Raw genomic sequence first — 15,887 nt, 5'->3', positions numbered from 1 at the left:
GATCTGTCAATACTGCATGTGCTCGTCTTGTTGTTGTTTTTCCTCTTCTTTCTTTCTTCTTCTCCCCCTCCCCCCCCCCCCGCCCCTTCTTGAATCCAGGACCTTGTGTATGCAAGGCAAGCAGTCTACCAACTGAGCTGTGTCCCAAGCCCCCTGCATAGCATTTGGTTCTCAGTACTCTGAGGTTGCTGTTTATCAGCATCCGCCAAATTCTCAACAGTGTAAAAAAACCTATCTTTAAATAATCTCAGTGTGTACCCACCCCCATTTTGGCTGGGGGGACATTAGAAAATTATTTTTGTTGTATGAAATTTGGAAAAGAGAAAAATTATTGTCCTTCAAAATACTTTGAGTCTATTTTTAATCTCTGTTTTTTAAATGTCAGCTTTATTGAGGTATAGTTTTTGTTACTAAAAAATAAAGGAACCCATTTATAGTGGGTGTTGAAAAATTTGATAAAGTTGCAGCCATCATTGTAAGCAAGATATAGTACATTTCATTCTCAAAAACTTTTAGTCTCTTTGGGAAAAAGAATGTATGCATTCCTTTTCTGATTTTACATAACTGGAATTCTATGATGCCATCCTTATATCCTCATTTTCACTTACCATTGCATAGTGACAATTTTGTTACAAACTCAAAAGTTTAATTTTGAATCTGTTATTATTTCCTGATTGTCTGCTTAGGTTGCTTTTTTGTTATTATTGTTAAAAAAAATAAATGTAATCCAGACAATTTTGTATTTAGGTTGTGATGTGTGTCTTTGTTGGGACAGATAAGAAAAATTGGAAATTCTGGGGCTAGGGTTGTGGCTCAGCGGTAGCACCTAGCATGTTTGAAGCCCTGGGTTCAATCCTCAGCACCACATATATATAAATAAGTAAAATAAAGGTATTGTCAGCTATAACTAAAAAATATTTATTAAAAAAAATTGGGGCTGGGGATGTGGCACAAACGGTAGCGCGCTCGCCTGGCATGCGTGCGGCCCGGGTTCGATCCTCAGCACCACATACAAACGAAGATGTTGTGTCCACCGAAAACTAAAAAATAAATATTAAAAAAATTCTCTCTCTCTCTCTCTTAAAAAAATAATAAATAAATAAATAAATGGAGATTCTGAGTTAAGGCATTATGAATAAAGCTTTCAGTGAATTTTTTACTTACTAATACATTTCAGCACCAACTAACTGGGTTGGTTTTATGCTAAGTACCATAGATACAATAGTAAATAACGTAGGCCTAATTTTTCTCCTGGAAAACGAATACATTTCCTGAATTTCCATAGATACTCTAGGCTGACTTCTTTTCAACACTCTGATTTCCAATAGCAAATATGGAAATAAAAAAGAAGTAGAAATCACCTGACATCTGATTAGTCTATTTTTTTTTTTCTTTTGTTACTGGGAATTGAACTCGCTTTAATAATGAATCACATCCCCAGCCTTTTATATTTTATATTTTGAAATAGGGTCTCACTAAGTTGTCTAGGGTCTCGCTAAATTTCTGAGGCTGTTTTTTCATTTGCAGTCTTCCTGTCCAAAACTTCTGAGGTTTAGGATTACATACAGGTAGAGGCCATCGTGCCCAGCTTTTTATTAGTCTACTTATAGAAATGAAATTTAATGGAGATAAATAAAAGCTCTGCTTTGGCAAATCAGCTGTGTAAATGAAGGATAGGGAGATGTACTATAATAAATAGCAACCTAAGTTAAAACTTATTGATTTGATTTTTTTTCTTTCATTTACTTAATTTAGAAAATGAGGGGAAAAGGGAAATTAAAGTGACTTTAAGTTCAGTGAAGGAAACTATGACATGTGAAAAATTAAAGGAATTGGGTCCATGGTCCCTGAGGAAGAAAACAACTTAGAATATGTTAGCAGCATCTAATTCTTTGTCTGGAAATGAAAGAAGTCTACTTTTGTGTGGATCTCAGAAGAGACCCTCACATCTATGTATATTAATGAGCAACACATGTGTTTATATTAAAGAAAGGCTTTGTGTCCCTGACCTGTATGTTGTTTTTTTAAGAAATCTATTCACAATATTTCTTCTTGAATCAGTTTCAGTAGTTTGTATGTTTCTAAGAATTTGTCTATTTCATTGAAATTCTCTAATTTATTGGTTTACAAATGTTCATAGTCTCCCCCATATTATGCTCCTCATTTCTACCAATTTAGCAGTAATGCCCTGTCTTTTATTCCTGATTTGAGTGGTTTCTGAGTCTTCTTTTTTTCTTAGTCATTTTAAGTTTGTCATTTTTGTCGATCTTTTCAAACAGCCAACTTTTGGTTTATTGAATTTTTCTCAGTTGTTTTTCTGTTCTTTATTTTATTCACCTCTGCTCTTTTTTTAAAAATATTTTTAAAATTGTTGATGGATCTTTATTTTATTTATTAGTATGTGGTGCCGAGAATTGAATCCAGTGCCTCTTGCATGCCTGGCAAGCGCACTACCATTTTAAAACATTTATTTTGTTTTTAATTGTAGACAATACCCTTATTTACTTATTTTATGTGGTGCTGGGGATTGAACCCAGGGCCTTGCACGTGCCAGGCAAGCGCTCTACCGCTGAGCCACAACCCCAGCCCCTCTGCTCTATCTTTATCACTTTTTTCTTCAGCTTGCTTTAGTTTTTATTTTGCTCTCCTTTTTCCAGTGTCTAAAGACAAAAGGTTGTTACTTGAGTTTATTCTTTTTAAGATAGGCATTTGTAACTATAAATGTTCCTCTAAACACCGCATTAACTAATCCCGTAAGTTTTGGAATGTTATGACTTCATTTTCATTCATCTAAAGTATTTTCCTTTTTTTTGTGTGTGTGTATGTGATTTCTTCATTGGCCCCTTGGTTACATAAGTGTGTACTGTCTATTATTATCTACATATTTGGGAGTTTCTTTGCTTATTTTCCTGTTACTGATTTATAATTTCATTTCATTATTGTTAGAGACAATACATTTTATGATTTCAATTCTTTTAAGTTTATTGAGGCTTGTTTTTTGTCTTAATGTGAGTGGTGTATCTTGCAGAATATTCTGTACACACTTAAAAAATCCTATCTTTGGGTGATGTATAATATACATTTGTGTTAGGTTTAGTTTGTTTACAGTGCTTTTTAAGTCTTTGATGTCCTTGTTAATCTGTTGCCAACTTTTGTTATTTGTGTGTGTGTTGTTTTGGGCAGTGTTGTGGGTTGAGCTCAGTCAGGGCCTGTGCAAGCTAGGCATGCACTCTGCTGCTGAGCTGTATCCTCAGCCCTCATCTTCTATCATCCTTCTGTCATCTACAAGAAATTTATTTTACCTTAGTTTTTGTTTCATATGTTAGGTTATGTAGTTGGGTGCATATAAATTTAAAATGTTACAGGTTCTTGATTTATTGGGCCCTTCATCATTATAAACTTTTTCTTTTTTAAGTCTCCAATGATTTTTTTTTGTTTTTTTTAAAGTCTATTTTGTTTGATATTAGTATGGCCACTCTAGCTTTCTTATGTTTGCTACTGTATGTATATATTTTTTTCTTCAATTTTTCTACATCTTTGAATTCAGTGTGTGTCTCCTGTAGATAGTATATATTTGAATTTTTAAAATCCCAGCCCTATACTTTTTGTCTTTTGATTGGATTCTTTCATCCATTTATATATTGATGTTATTGGTATAGTTGGACCTAGGTCTGCCATTTAGTTTTATTTTATGTTTCTTTTTTATTTCTCTGATCCTTTTGTGTGTGTTGCTGGAGATGGAACCCAGGGCCTCATACGTGCTGGGCATTGTTCTACCACTGGCTATATTCCCAGCCCTTTTTAAAAATTTCATTTTGGAACAGGGTCTTACTAAGTTGCCCTGGCTGGCCTTCACTTGCCATCCTCCTGCCTTAGCCTCCCAGATAACTGGGTTTACAGCATGCGCCGGCACACTTGTCTTCCTTTCTTTCTTTCTTGCCTTATTTTGCATAAATGGATATTTTCTAGTGTATCTTTTCCTTTGTAATTTTTTTTCCTGGCAGTTATGTGGATTGAGCCCAGGGCCTCATTATGTGCTATGCAAACACTCTACCACTGAGCTACATCTCCAGTCCTCCTCTGTAATTTTTTTCAAGATATTTTTCTGAATTTTATCTTGTCATTATAAAGCTTATAGTATCTTGGAATATATTTCACATTTATTATATTATTATTTTCCTCTTACCTCTGTGTGTGTGTGTGTGTGTGCACATGCACTATTATAGCTCTACCTATTACATTCAGATATATTACAAACCCAACAATATCTTGTTATATTTATCTCATGTAATTTTATGTCTTTAAAATATGCTGAGAGAAGAGAGCAAGGATCTATTTTAACATTTGCTATGTTACCGTCTTATCTTTTCTGGTTTTCTTCATTTGTTCCTGTGAAAACAAGCTACCATCTGAAGTCATGTCCTTTGCACAGTATGGTTTTGATATACTGTACTCCTAGTTCAGGTGATCCTCCTGCCTTAGCCTCCACACAGATGAGACTACAGGCAACACCTGTGCTCCTGGCTTCTAGTGATAGCCTTTATTTGAGATATCATCATACATTCCTTCTCCAAGTATGGTTTTAGTCCTTTGAACATATTTATAATGATTACTGTGAAATCTTTGTACATTAAATCTGACATCTAGTCCCTCCCACAGGTGGTTTCTGAAACTACCCTGAAAGGGTTAGGGTTAGGGTCATGGGTGCCCAAGTATTTCTCATTATGCTATCCCTGAAGTAGAGCCTTCTTTTATGGGTCAAAGAAGGGAGCCGGGAGCCACACACTTCTTGTGTGGCTTAAACTTTATCTTCTTCACTGTGTAGTTGGGGATGGGAAATGTTGGGGTCTGCTCTTCCCAGGAAGATCCCATGGCCTTTGACTGGGAGCTTAGGCAAGAGGGAGGCTTGTGTTCTTGACTAAACTGACACAGTGTGGAGTTTCTGTGCTAAGAATGGGAATGGGTTTGGATCATAATTAAGATGCCACAGATTCTTAATATTCTTGCTGAATTTTTGATAGATCTTCTTTAATAATTGTGTAGTCACTTTCTGTATGCTTTAGGGAAATTTCCAAAGTTTATAAATGGTTGTTTTTAAATAGTTTTCAACAGTTATACTTGTTTCTCTTTTGTGTGTGTGTGTGTGTGTGTGTGTGCGCGCGCGCGTGCTTTGTGGGGGGGTACCGGGGATTGAATTTATGACCACCTAGCCATATCCCCAGCCCTGTTTTGTATTTTATTTAGAGATAGGATCTCATTGGTTGCTTAGTGCCTTGCAGTTGCTAAGGCTGGCTTTGAACTGGTGATCCTCCTGCCTCTGCCTGCGGAGCCGCTGGGCCTCCGGAGCCGCTGGGATTGCAGGCGTGTGCCATCACACTTGGCCCTACACTTGGAAGTAGAACTCCAGCTTTGAATGTTTTGTTTGAGTCTCTATTAACATGGACAAGAATTTGACATATATACATGGAGTATAACTTCCCATTCTTGTGGTTGAACATGATGTGGAATCACACTGGTCCTGTATTCATATATTGTGGGAGGCCATCCTCACACGTGATTTGAGTTACCTCCCTGGCTGGGTAAGAGGCGCTTAGACACAGCGGTGTTAAAGCCATCCCACACCCTTTCCCAGGTCTCAGGGCTTGTCCGTGCAGAGGCGTGCCTGGCCACTGACTTGAAGACCCAATCACCGGCCCTGACCTTGGGATGCTGCCTCCCTTAACCTTCATTGGATGGAATTTTCCCTTGAATTTTTTGTTCCCCAATAAAAGCTAACTCCCTGGCATGCTTTCCCTCTCTCACTAGTCTCTTCTGTAAACCTCACCACCGCATTAGGTGGCTGGAGGCGGGAGCTAGGAGAAGCCATCTTGGAGCTGGGGTTAAAGGTAAATGAGAGTCTGTCTCTTTTAAAACTCACTAGCAATTTCTTACGCATCGAACCTTCTTTTATGAAACTCGCGCTGGTCGCGTGGCAGAATATATGAATATAAGAAAGTTATATCCAATTCATTCTACTGTCTTTCCTATTCCCATCCCTTCTCTGTTTCCTTCATTCCCCTTTGTGTAATCCAATGAACTTCTGTTCCTTCCCCCTTATTGTGTATTAGCATCCACATATCAGAGAGAACATTTGACCTTTGTTTTTCTTTGGGGTGGGGGGGTTTGGCTTATTTCACTTAGCATGATAATCTCCAGATCTAGCAAACACCATAATTTCATTCTTTATGGCTGAGTAATATTATATTGTGTATTTATACTGCATTTTCTTTTATATATACATTATTGTTCAAAACATTACAATGCTCTTGACATATCATATTTCATACATTTGATTCAAGTGGGTTATGAGCTCCCATTTTTACCACATGTACAGATTGCAGATTCCCATTGGTTACACATCCACGTTTTTACATACTGCCATACTAGTGTCTGTTGTATTTTGCTGCCTTTCCTATCCCCTACTATCCCCCTTCCCTCCCCTCCTCTCCCTTTTTCTCTCTCTACCCCATCTACTGTAATTCATTTCTCTCTCTTGTTGTTTTTTTTCTCCCTTTCCCCTCACCTCCTCTTATGTAATTTTGTATACCAGTGCAGGTCTCCTTCCATTTCCATGCAATTCCCCTTCTCTCTCCCTTTCCCTCCCACCTCTCGTCCCTGTTTAATGGTAATCTTCTTCTCATGCTCTTTCTCCCTGCTCTGTTTTGAGTTGCCCTCCTTATATCAAAGAAGACATTCGTTTTTTAGGGATTAGCTAGCTTCACTTAGCATAATCTGCTCTAATGCTATCCATTTCCCTGAAAATGCCATGATTTTGTTATTTTTTAGTGCCGAGTAATATTCCGTTGTGTATAAATGCCACATTTTTTTTATCCATTCATCTATTGAAGGGCATCTGGTTTGGTTCCATAGTCTAGCTATTGTGAATTGTGCTGCTATGAACATTGATGTAGCTGTGTCTCTGTTGTATGCTCTTTTTAGGTCTTTTGGGTATAGTCCGAGAAGGGGAATAGCTGGGTCAAATGGTGGTTCCATTCCCAGCTTTCCAAGGAATCTCCATACTGCTTTCCAAACTGAACCAATTTGCAGTCCCACCAGCAATGTACAAGTGTACCCTTTTCCCCACATCCTCGCCAGCACTTGTTGTTGTTTGACTTCATAATGGCTGCCAATCTTACTGGAGTGAGATGGTATCTTAGGGTGGTTTTGATCTGCATTTCTCTGACTGCTAGAGATGGTGAGCATTTTTTTGTGTATTTGTTGATTAATTGTATATCCTTCTCTGAGAAGTGTCTGTTCAGGTTCTTGGCCCGTTTGTTAAAATTTTTTGTTTTAATTAGTTACACATGAAGTACAATGACCTTAACATATCATACATTTGAATCAGATGGGATATAATTTCTCATTTTTCTGAGTGTACAGGTTGCAGAATCATATTGGTTATGCAGTCATATATATACACACAGTAATAATAATGTCTATTTCATTCTACTATCCTTCCTATCCCCCATCCCCTCCCCTCCCCTCCCCTCCCCTCCCATCACTTCTCTCTACCTAATCTAAGGGAACACTATTCTTTTTTTTTTCTCATATCTTCATACATGTATTTTGTATAGTGATGAAGGTCCCCTTCCACCATCTATACTACATTTTCTTCATCCATTTGAAAGGCCCCTAAGCTGGTTCCATAGCTTAGCTATTATGAATTGAGCTGCAATAAACATTGATGTGGTTGCATCACTATAGTATGCTGATTTTAAGTCATTTGGGTACTACTCAGTATGTACTGAGTAGTGGGATAACTGGGTCAAATGGTGGTTTCATTCAGGTTTTCTGAGGAATCTACATACTGTTTTCCAGAGTGGTTACACCAATTTGCAGCCCTACCGGTAATGTATGCCAATATTTATTGTTACTTGTATTATAGACAAGAATTTCTTTAGGTTAGAAATAATGGATTATAGGATGTACAAATGAAAATCAATTTGGCAGTCATATAAAGTTGATCAAAGTAATTGTACTAAATTATCCTACCACCAAATAAGATTGATAGTGTTCCTGTTGATATGTATCGCTAGCACTTAGTATTGTTGGACTAATGAAATTTTGCCTATCTAAATAGATAAAAAGTGATATCTCACCAGGGTCTTAATTAACTTTCCCTATTGTTGGCATTTGTTTGTGCATTTTGAATAGTTGTCCTTTGAGTATATTTTATTTTGTGTTGTCATCGTCTTTTTTTATGGGTAGCAGGAATTGAACCCAGAGGTGCTTAGCTACTGAGCCATGTCTGTAGCCCTTATTTTGAGACAGGGTCACATTAAGTTGTTTAGGACCTCTGTAAGTTGCTGAGGCTGCTTTGAACACATTCATGATCCTTCTGCCTTAGCCTCCTGAGCTGTTGAGAGTGCGGATCTGCACCTCTGCACCCAGTATTTCATTTTGTGTCTTATCTTTTTTTTTTTGGTGGGACTGGGATTAAAAGCAAGGGAGATCTACTGCTGAGCTACATCCTCAGCTCTTTTTAATTATTACATTTTGAGACAGGGTCTCACTAAATTGAGGAGACTGACCTGGGATTTGGGATCCTTCTGCCTCAGCCACTCAAATTTGTCTGGGATTACAGGTGTGTGTCACTATGTCCATTTGTGTCTTATGTTTTTTTTTTTTTTTCCAATTTTGCTAATTGGAATTTCTTTTAATATAATTAAATGTGTTAAGCTCTACTTATTTAAGAAGTCTTTCCCTATCTCAAATTAAAAGATATTTTTCCACATTGTCTAAGAGTTAAATTGTTTATTTTTACCTTTATATTCCTTAATGTGCTAGGGCTTTAGTGAATGTGTGTGAAATAGGTGTCCAATTTCATCTTTCCCATAAGACAACTAATTGGCCACATATTGAATAGTTACTTCTGTTCTCAAGAGTGTACAGTCTCATGGGAAAATATTATTCAGGTTGAGCCTCTGATATAAAATCTGAACTTTGAGTCTCATATTAGTGTTCAAAAAGTTTTGGATTTTGGAGCATATTGGATTTTTTGATTTTCAGGAAAGAGATGTTTAGCTGGTTAAGTCTATGCAAATATTCCAAAATCTAAAAAAGTTAGAAAATCTGAAGTACTTCTGGTCCTGAGCATTTTGGGTAAGAGATACTCAACCTGTATGACATATCCTTATACACCTATTTTGGGGTTTTCTATTCTGTTTCTTTAGTCAGCTTTGTGGTCTTGTGCTGTTATCATTCCATCTTATTTACTATAGCTTTATAGTTTTGATATCAAAGAAAAGTATTTTGTCTTCTTCAGGAGTATCTTTGTCAAATGTTTAGATTTTAAATGTTTTAAATAACTTGAATGAAAACATTTTATCATTTTTTTGTTGGATAATTAGTGGATATGGAATTTATTATATACCAAGTACTTATTCAGAGCTTTTTATAGTGTTAAAATGGGAAAAGACAATATGTGATGGTTATGTTTTATTTTATTTTTTAACTGAGGTCTTTTTTTTTTTTTAACTATAGGAACAGTTTTGATCAAAAGTAACAGTGGTCAGTTGATGTTGGTATCTCCTCAGCAAGCCATTACAAGAGCTGAGACCACAAGTAACATAGCTGCAAGGCCAGCAGCACCAACAAATGCTCAAACAGTCAAAATCTGTACAATGCCGGTAATACATCTTTTTAAAAAATTTATTTAGTTGTAGATGGACATAATACCTTTATTTTTTATTTATTTATTTTTATGTGATACTGAGGATTGAACCTACTAGTGCCTCACACATACTACGCAAGTGCTGTACCACTGAGCCACAACCCCAGCCCCTCCCCTGTAATATATCTTAAGCTTCCTCATTTCCCACCTGTTATCTTTGCCAGTAAACATAATTTGAGATGATTCTGCTCAACTTTTTAAATTAAACACCTTTCTTTCGATATGCTAATTTAATCAAGATTTTTTGGGTTTTGTCATTTGATAACTGTTAAAATAATGAACATTTAATCTTCGTACTCAAAAGATTTTATAGTCCTCAAAGGATATGTTCAAAGGGCATTTTGCATCTTGAAAGAAAATAACCATCTGCTTCAGTTTTAATTTGTGGTGAAATAGTATATAAATGAATATTTGTAGTATTCATTTTTATTCATACCTTACAGAAATTATTGTTAAAAATATAGAAGTCTGCTACCATATTTCATTAGTTTTGCATTATTAGGAAATGATTTATTTTAAGTACTTGGTAATCTTTCTATATAACTGAAGCCTATCTGGTGTGACAGAATCTTTTTTGGGGGGATGTACTATGGATTGAACCATACTCTGTACTTTACTGCTGAGCTACATCCCCAGCCCTTTTTTATATATTATTTTGAGACACGGTCTCACTAAGTTGATTAGGGCCTGGCTGAGTTACTGAGACTGACCTTGAACTTTCCATCCTCCTGCCTCAGCCCCCTGAGTTTCTGGGATTACAAGCATGTGCTACCATGCCTGGCTGATCAGTAAGGTTACAGTATAGAATGTGTATAAAACCATAAGGTTATAAATCCAATTATAACAAATTTGCTATGGTAAAGTGTTCTAATGTTGGGCTGGGGATGTGGCTCAAGTGGTAGTGCGCTCGCCTGGCATGCGTGCGGCCCGGGTTCGAACCTCAGCACCACATACAAACAAAGATGTTGTGTCCGCCGAAAACTAAAAAATAAATATTAAAATTCTCTCTCTCTCTCTCTCTCTCTCTCTCTCTCTCTTTAAAAAAAAAGTGTTCTAATGTTCTTCATAATTTGATTGATTTTAAATTACTTATACTGATGGCTTTGTGTTATCTTGTTCCTCACCCCCAAGAATTCTAGCTCACAATTAATCAAGAAAGTGGCTGTGACACCTGTTAAAAAGTTGGCTCAGATAGGAGCTACTGTGGCAACCACTGGTTCGAACCCTTCCTCAGTACAAGTAAGTTGTGAATTATGTGTGGTCATGTCATTCTCTCATCTTTATTATTTCACTAGTTCCTGTCATATGTGTAAGTTGTTGATTCTGTGACATCAAAGAGGGCAATTCATTAATAAAGCTGACACTTATCAAACTGGGGACTGTTAGAGGTATAGGAAACAACAAAATGTATTTTTGGATACATTTTTACTAAATGTATTAATACAAATTCACCTAATAGCCTTATGTCATAGTCTCTAGAAGCAGGTGCTTAGAGAATTTGGTGTTTGAGATATTTATTAGGGATCAATACTTGTGAAGGGGAAGGAGAGAGTGAGTATAAACTAGATGTAGACCCGGGGAAACCTGAGTCAACCTGGTGGAGAACTTTGGAGCTAATGCTGCTTATCAGTATTGTTCCACTGTGGGCCAACATGGTTGGCTGGGCCTTACTTCCTGCTCTGGGATTAGTCATTGGATGTGGACTCACTAAACATTGTACTTTTGAACAAGGTGATTCTCTGTATCAGAGGGAAACCTAATGGACCTGTCAGGTGGAAGCTGTCCAGTTACATTCCCCCAGCAGCTAGAACAATACCAGTGTTTCCTTGTGATGATTCATCCTAGTCTACTTGTTACCTCATTTGGATGTATTTCCAAGTGGAGAACTAGACAGGTATACACCTCAGAGACCAATGGTTCTGGGATTCTACTGGGTTACCTCCTTGAGGAAACAAAGAAGATAGGTTAATGGGATGAACTATAGTCCCACTGCTTCAGTGGGTCTTAGGCTGCAGATGATAGTAATAATCTCTCTCTCCCTCTATTTTAGATTATCCTCACTCTTAACTACCAACTATGCTGGTCTTGGTAGTTACCTGGTAGCATGGACAGACTCTCATCCTTGAGGAATCTGTGCGGATTCATCCCAATATTTGTCTTTGTTTCTGTTTGAGTTTGTTTTTTGCTGCTATAACAGAATGCCACGGACTGAATAATTTATAATGAACAAAAGTTTGACACATAGTTTTGGAGTTTGGGAAGTCTAAGCATGATGTCAGCATCTGGGAAGGGCTTAGTCCCGTGGCAGAAGGGATCTGGTGGCAAGAGAGCATGGGTGGAGAGGAGAAAGGAAGGAAAATAAGGGAAGAGGTAAAGGATGGGAGCCAAAATTATACTTTTTTTTTTCTTAAGTTGGAATAAATTTTAATATTCAAATACAAAGTGAATCCCCCCCTGCTTTTACACATAGGTCTAATAGCCAAAATGTATAGAGGAAATGAGCCCCTGCTTTGTTCTTCATAATCCTCATTGTCCCCATTTTGTGGCTGAAGTTGCCATCAGCCTCCCCTTTCTCCAGTATACATTGAAAATCTTGGTTCTTTACACTACAGATGTAATGCACTTTGTCATTTTTATATTATGTGCATGTCCCTCCCCAACAAATCTCTCTATTCTTTTTTTTTAATATTTATTTTTTAGATGTAGATGGACACAATACCTTTATTTTATTTATTTATTTTTATGTGGTGCTGAGGATCGAACCCAGGGCCTCGCATGTGCCAGATGAGCGCTCTACCTCTGAGCCACAACCCCAGCCCCTCCATTTCTTTCTTTCTTTCTTTTTTTTTAAATTTTAGTTGTAGGTGTACACAAAAACCTTTAGTTTATTTTTATGTGGTGCTGAGGATCAAACCCAGAGCCTCATGTGTGCTAGCCAAGCACTTTACTACTGAGCCACAATCCCAGCCCCCAAATCTCCATTGTTTATAAGGGAAAAAAAGTCATTAATGGTCAGGAAACCTTCCCTCCCATTACGGGGCATGAGTTTCTACCCTATAGTGGGGTAGTGAGGAGATCTTCTAGTTCGGAGCAATTTACTGGAAAGGGTAGGGTAGCCAGGGCTGGAATAACCATCTGCACAGTTGTTCTCTGGTATCAGAATGAGGACAAGAAAAAATAGGACAGCATGCAAATTGGGAGTCTCTTCATGAGACCATTAGGTTAGAATCCTTCCTACCAGGTTTAGATCAGTGTGCCAAAGTTAAAAAAAGAAACAAAAGCCTTACTAAGTAATCAGCAGTCCAAACATAATTGAATTTTACATTTCTTTCAAAGACAGGTCAACTATAGCAGTAATAATCTGCTCTTTCCAGGAAAGGAAGTATACGTATAGCTCCTCACCTTCCTACGGACAGCCTTGTGTTCAGCCCTAAGTGTATCTGCTGCTACTGCCATTGCTGCTCTTGCTCCATTTGCAGTGTCTTAGTCTTGAATACAACAGGAAGAACCAGGATCATAAAGAAAGTGGTCCCAGTCTGCAAGGCTTCCCTGGAAAACCTGTACATTTTTTTTGAGACACAAAGAGGGAAAGATCAAAAGTGGCTTTCACTGTGGACCATATCCTCTTAGGGAACATCTCTGTCAGATCCCAGAGTCTCTCTGACAAGGTCTCCTCAGTCTTCTGCCTTACCTTTAGGGAGTAATTCATTAGTGAACTGGGGATCCATCAGTAGTTGCAGCACAAACATCCTTTTATCAGGAGCTTTCTCCCTAGATAGACATTGTTAAAAATGTTCCACTATAGTAAATATAACACACAAAATAATTTGAAATCTTATAGTGTTCTTTTTTTTTTGGGGGGATGTGGGGATTGAACTCAGAGTTACATAACCACTGAGCCATATCCTCAGCCCTTTTTATTTTTTTATTTTGAGATGGGGCCTCTCTAAGTTGCTGAGGTTGGCTTTGAACTCTAGATCCTCCTGCCTCAGCCTTCTGAGGCGCTACAGTTATATGCACCCGTCCTTTAATGTTCAGTTGTATGTTAAATTAAAGATGAAGATATATTGGCTAATTGTCAGATTAGAATGTTAATGTGCAAATAATTTGATTTAAAATTAGAATTTCTAATTCAATATGAACAATCTCACATAGGTACAAAAAATGACCCTTCTTGAAATGTAATTTGGTCTGCTAAATTTGAATATAGTTCATTTTACTAGCTCTATGTGTAACTGATTTTCACACAGATTCTTTTCACAAAAATTCTATTCACATATTTTATTTTTTTCTCTTTTGTACCCAAGACATGCTTAATCAGTGTAATCCAGTCTTGCAAAGAATGGAAATATCCTTGGCTGGTAGAATATTGAGTCTAAGGTAGAATTATGATTGAGTTTAAGAACAGCTGTCCAATACTGTGATGAGAAGACCAGGATTTTATACTTCACTGTGTCCCTTAATACATGAGATTGGCATGGAAGGTACATGTATCCTTTAAGGTACAGGTAGTACCTATATTAGAAAGGATCATTAAGGACAGATTTGTGCTGGAATGTGCTAGTCAGCTTTACATTATTGTAACAAATTACTATGATAAATCAATTTAAAAAGAAGAAAGATTTATTTTGACTCACAGTTTTGGGGGTTTCAGTCCATGACTGATTGTGCAGTATATTATGGCAGGAACATGAGTGGAGGCCCGTTCACCTAATGGCAAGGAAGCAAAAAAGAGGAAGAAGGAGCTGTGCCTCAGTATTCCCTTCAAGGGCACACTCCCAGTGGCTGGAAGTCCTCCCACTAGGTTCTACCTCTCAAAGATTCTACCATCTCCCTATAGCACCATGGGTTAGGGACCAAGTTTTTAACATGTGGGCCCTTTAGGAACTATAGCTTAGAGAAAGGATGAATTATTGACAAGGAAAGTAAAATGCCTTAAGTAAGTCTACTACTCACAAACAGTAGGATACTTTTCCTGAACTCACATTTCATTGGACCTCATTTTGCTTCATAAGGTAGAGGGACAGTAATTCCCGGAGATACCCTTCCCATCAGTCATCAAAAGCCATCACAATCAGTAGCTAGAATTCCAGATTACACTTTTGTATTTTTGTGATACTAGTGACAATTTCTTAAATATAGTATTATAGAGAGTTTGTGCCTGATTATAAGGTAGACTCTGAAGAAATAATCTTATTTACTGTCTATAAACCTAAATGTTAATTAGAAAATTTCTAGAAGAATCTGCACAGTATTTGTCCCTGGAGCGCAGAATTAAGGGTATGAATAAGATCAACATCATTTTGATGTTGCCTGTGAGGATTTCTCTGATGTTTAATAAAATTTTACTAATTTACTTGTAATTTTAATTTTTATCTCTTTTTACCATTACATCATTAGTTCTAGTCCTCATCATTGATCAGCACTTTTAAATTTCTTTCTCATTTTTTACCTTCAAAACATTCTTGTCTGATATATGTGCCGCTCTTTCCCAAATGGAAAATTTTGGTGTCACTCAGATTGAGCTACCTTGACTATCATAGAAAGAAATTTTGTAGAGGATAATAGCAACCTGACCTTTCTGTGTTGTATGCCTGTAGAACACAAGCATTTAGATTAAAATGATGATGCAATATTTAGTTTTATGTGTGAATTGTGAATTCTATTCTTTCCCCTCTGCCCCTCAAACTTTTCTTACAACATGTAACTTTTAGTGTTTGTTTTAAAAATAAAACTGTTGCTTTATTTCAATGTGTTCTTACCCAGCTCATGATTTCTTATAGTAAAATTTTTGTCCTGAAGGTGGTGCTAGAGTCACACTTCATTCTGATATAGTGTAGAAAAAATAAATTCTTTTCAGTGTGAAAATAATATCACATTTTGTAATATTTTTATGTTTAATGTCTATATAAAAACAGCATATCTGAATATAAGATAATCAGTAGATCACTCTGCTTTATACTTAAGAAAAAGAAAATAGCAGGACAGGAAATTCTTTGTTTTCATATAAAGACTTGTTTTTTCATATACTTTGGAAGAAGCATTAATAATATTTTTAAGGGCTTGTATTGTATTATTTTCCAGACAACCCTAGAAGAGTAAGTACCATTATTATCTTTTTTTTTTTTTTCAAATAGTAATCAGGATTAGGAGAATAACTTGCCTATACTTAATA

The 15,887-nt window shown here is 36.8% G+C and overlaps 1 protein-coding gene across 2 annotated transcripts in view; it reads left to right on the top strand.

Moving 5' to 3' along the window:
* Taf4b (TATA-box binding protein associated factor 4b) overlaps window positions 1-15,887 on the top strand; it is a 129,120-nt gene that overhangs the window by 4,758 nt on the left and 108,475 nt on the right. For both annotated transcript variants that reach the window (XM_048806409.1, XM_048806408.1), the window contains exons 2-3: window positions 9,523-9,668; window positions 10,844-10,951. In XM_048806409.1, coding sequence (XP_048662366.1) covers window positions 9,523-9,668; window positions 10,844-10,951 — 254 coding nt within the window. The remainder of the gene's footprint in view (window positions 1-9,522; window positions 9,669-10,843; window positions 10,952-15,887) is intronic.

This window comes from Marmota marmota, unplaced genomic scaffold (assembly GCF_001458135.2).
Source record: "Marmota marmota marmota unplaced genomic scaffold, marMar, whole genome shotgun sequence".
Lineage (NCBI taxonomy): Eukaryota > Metazoa > Chordata > Mammalia > Rodentia > Sciuridae > Marmota > Marmota marmota.
This window is presented reverse-complemented; position numbering and strand designations above follow the sequence as displayed.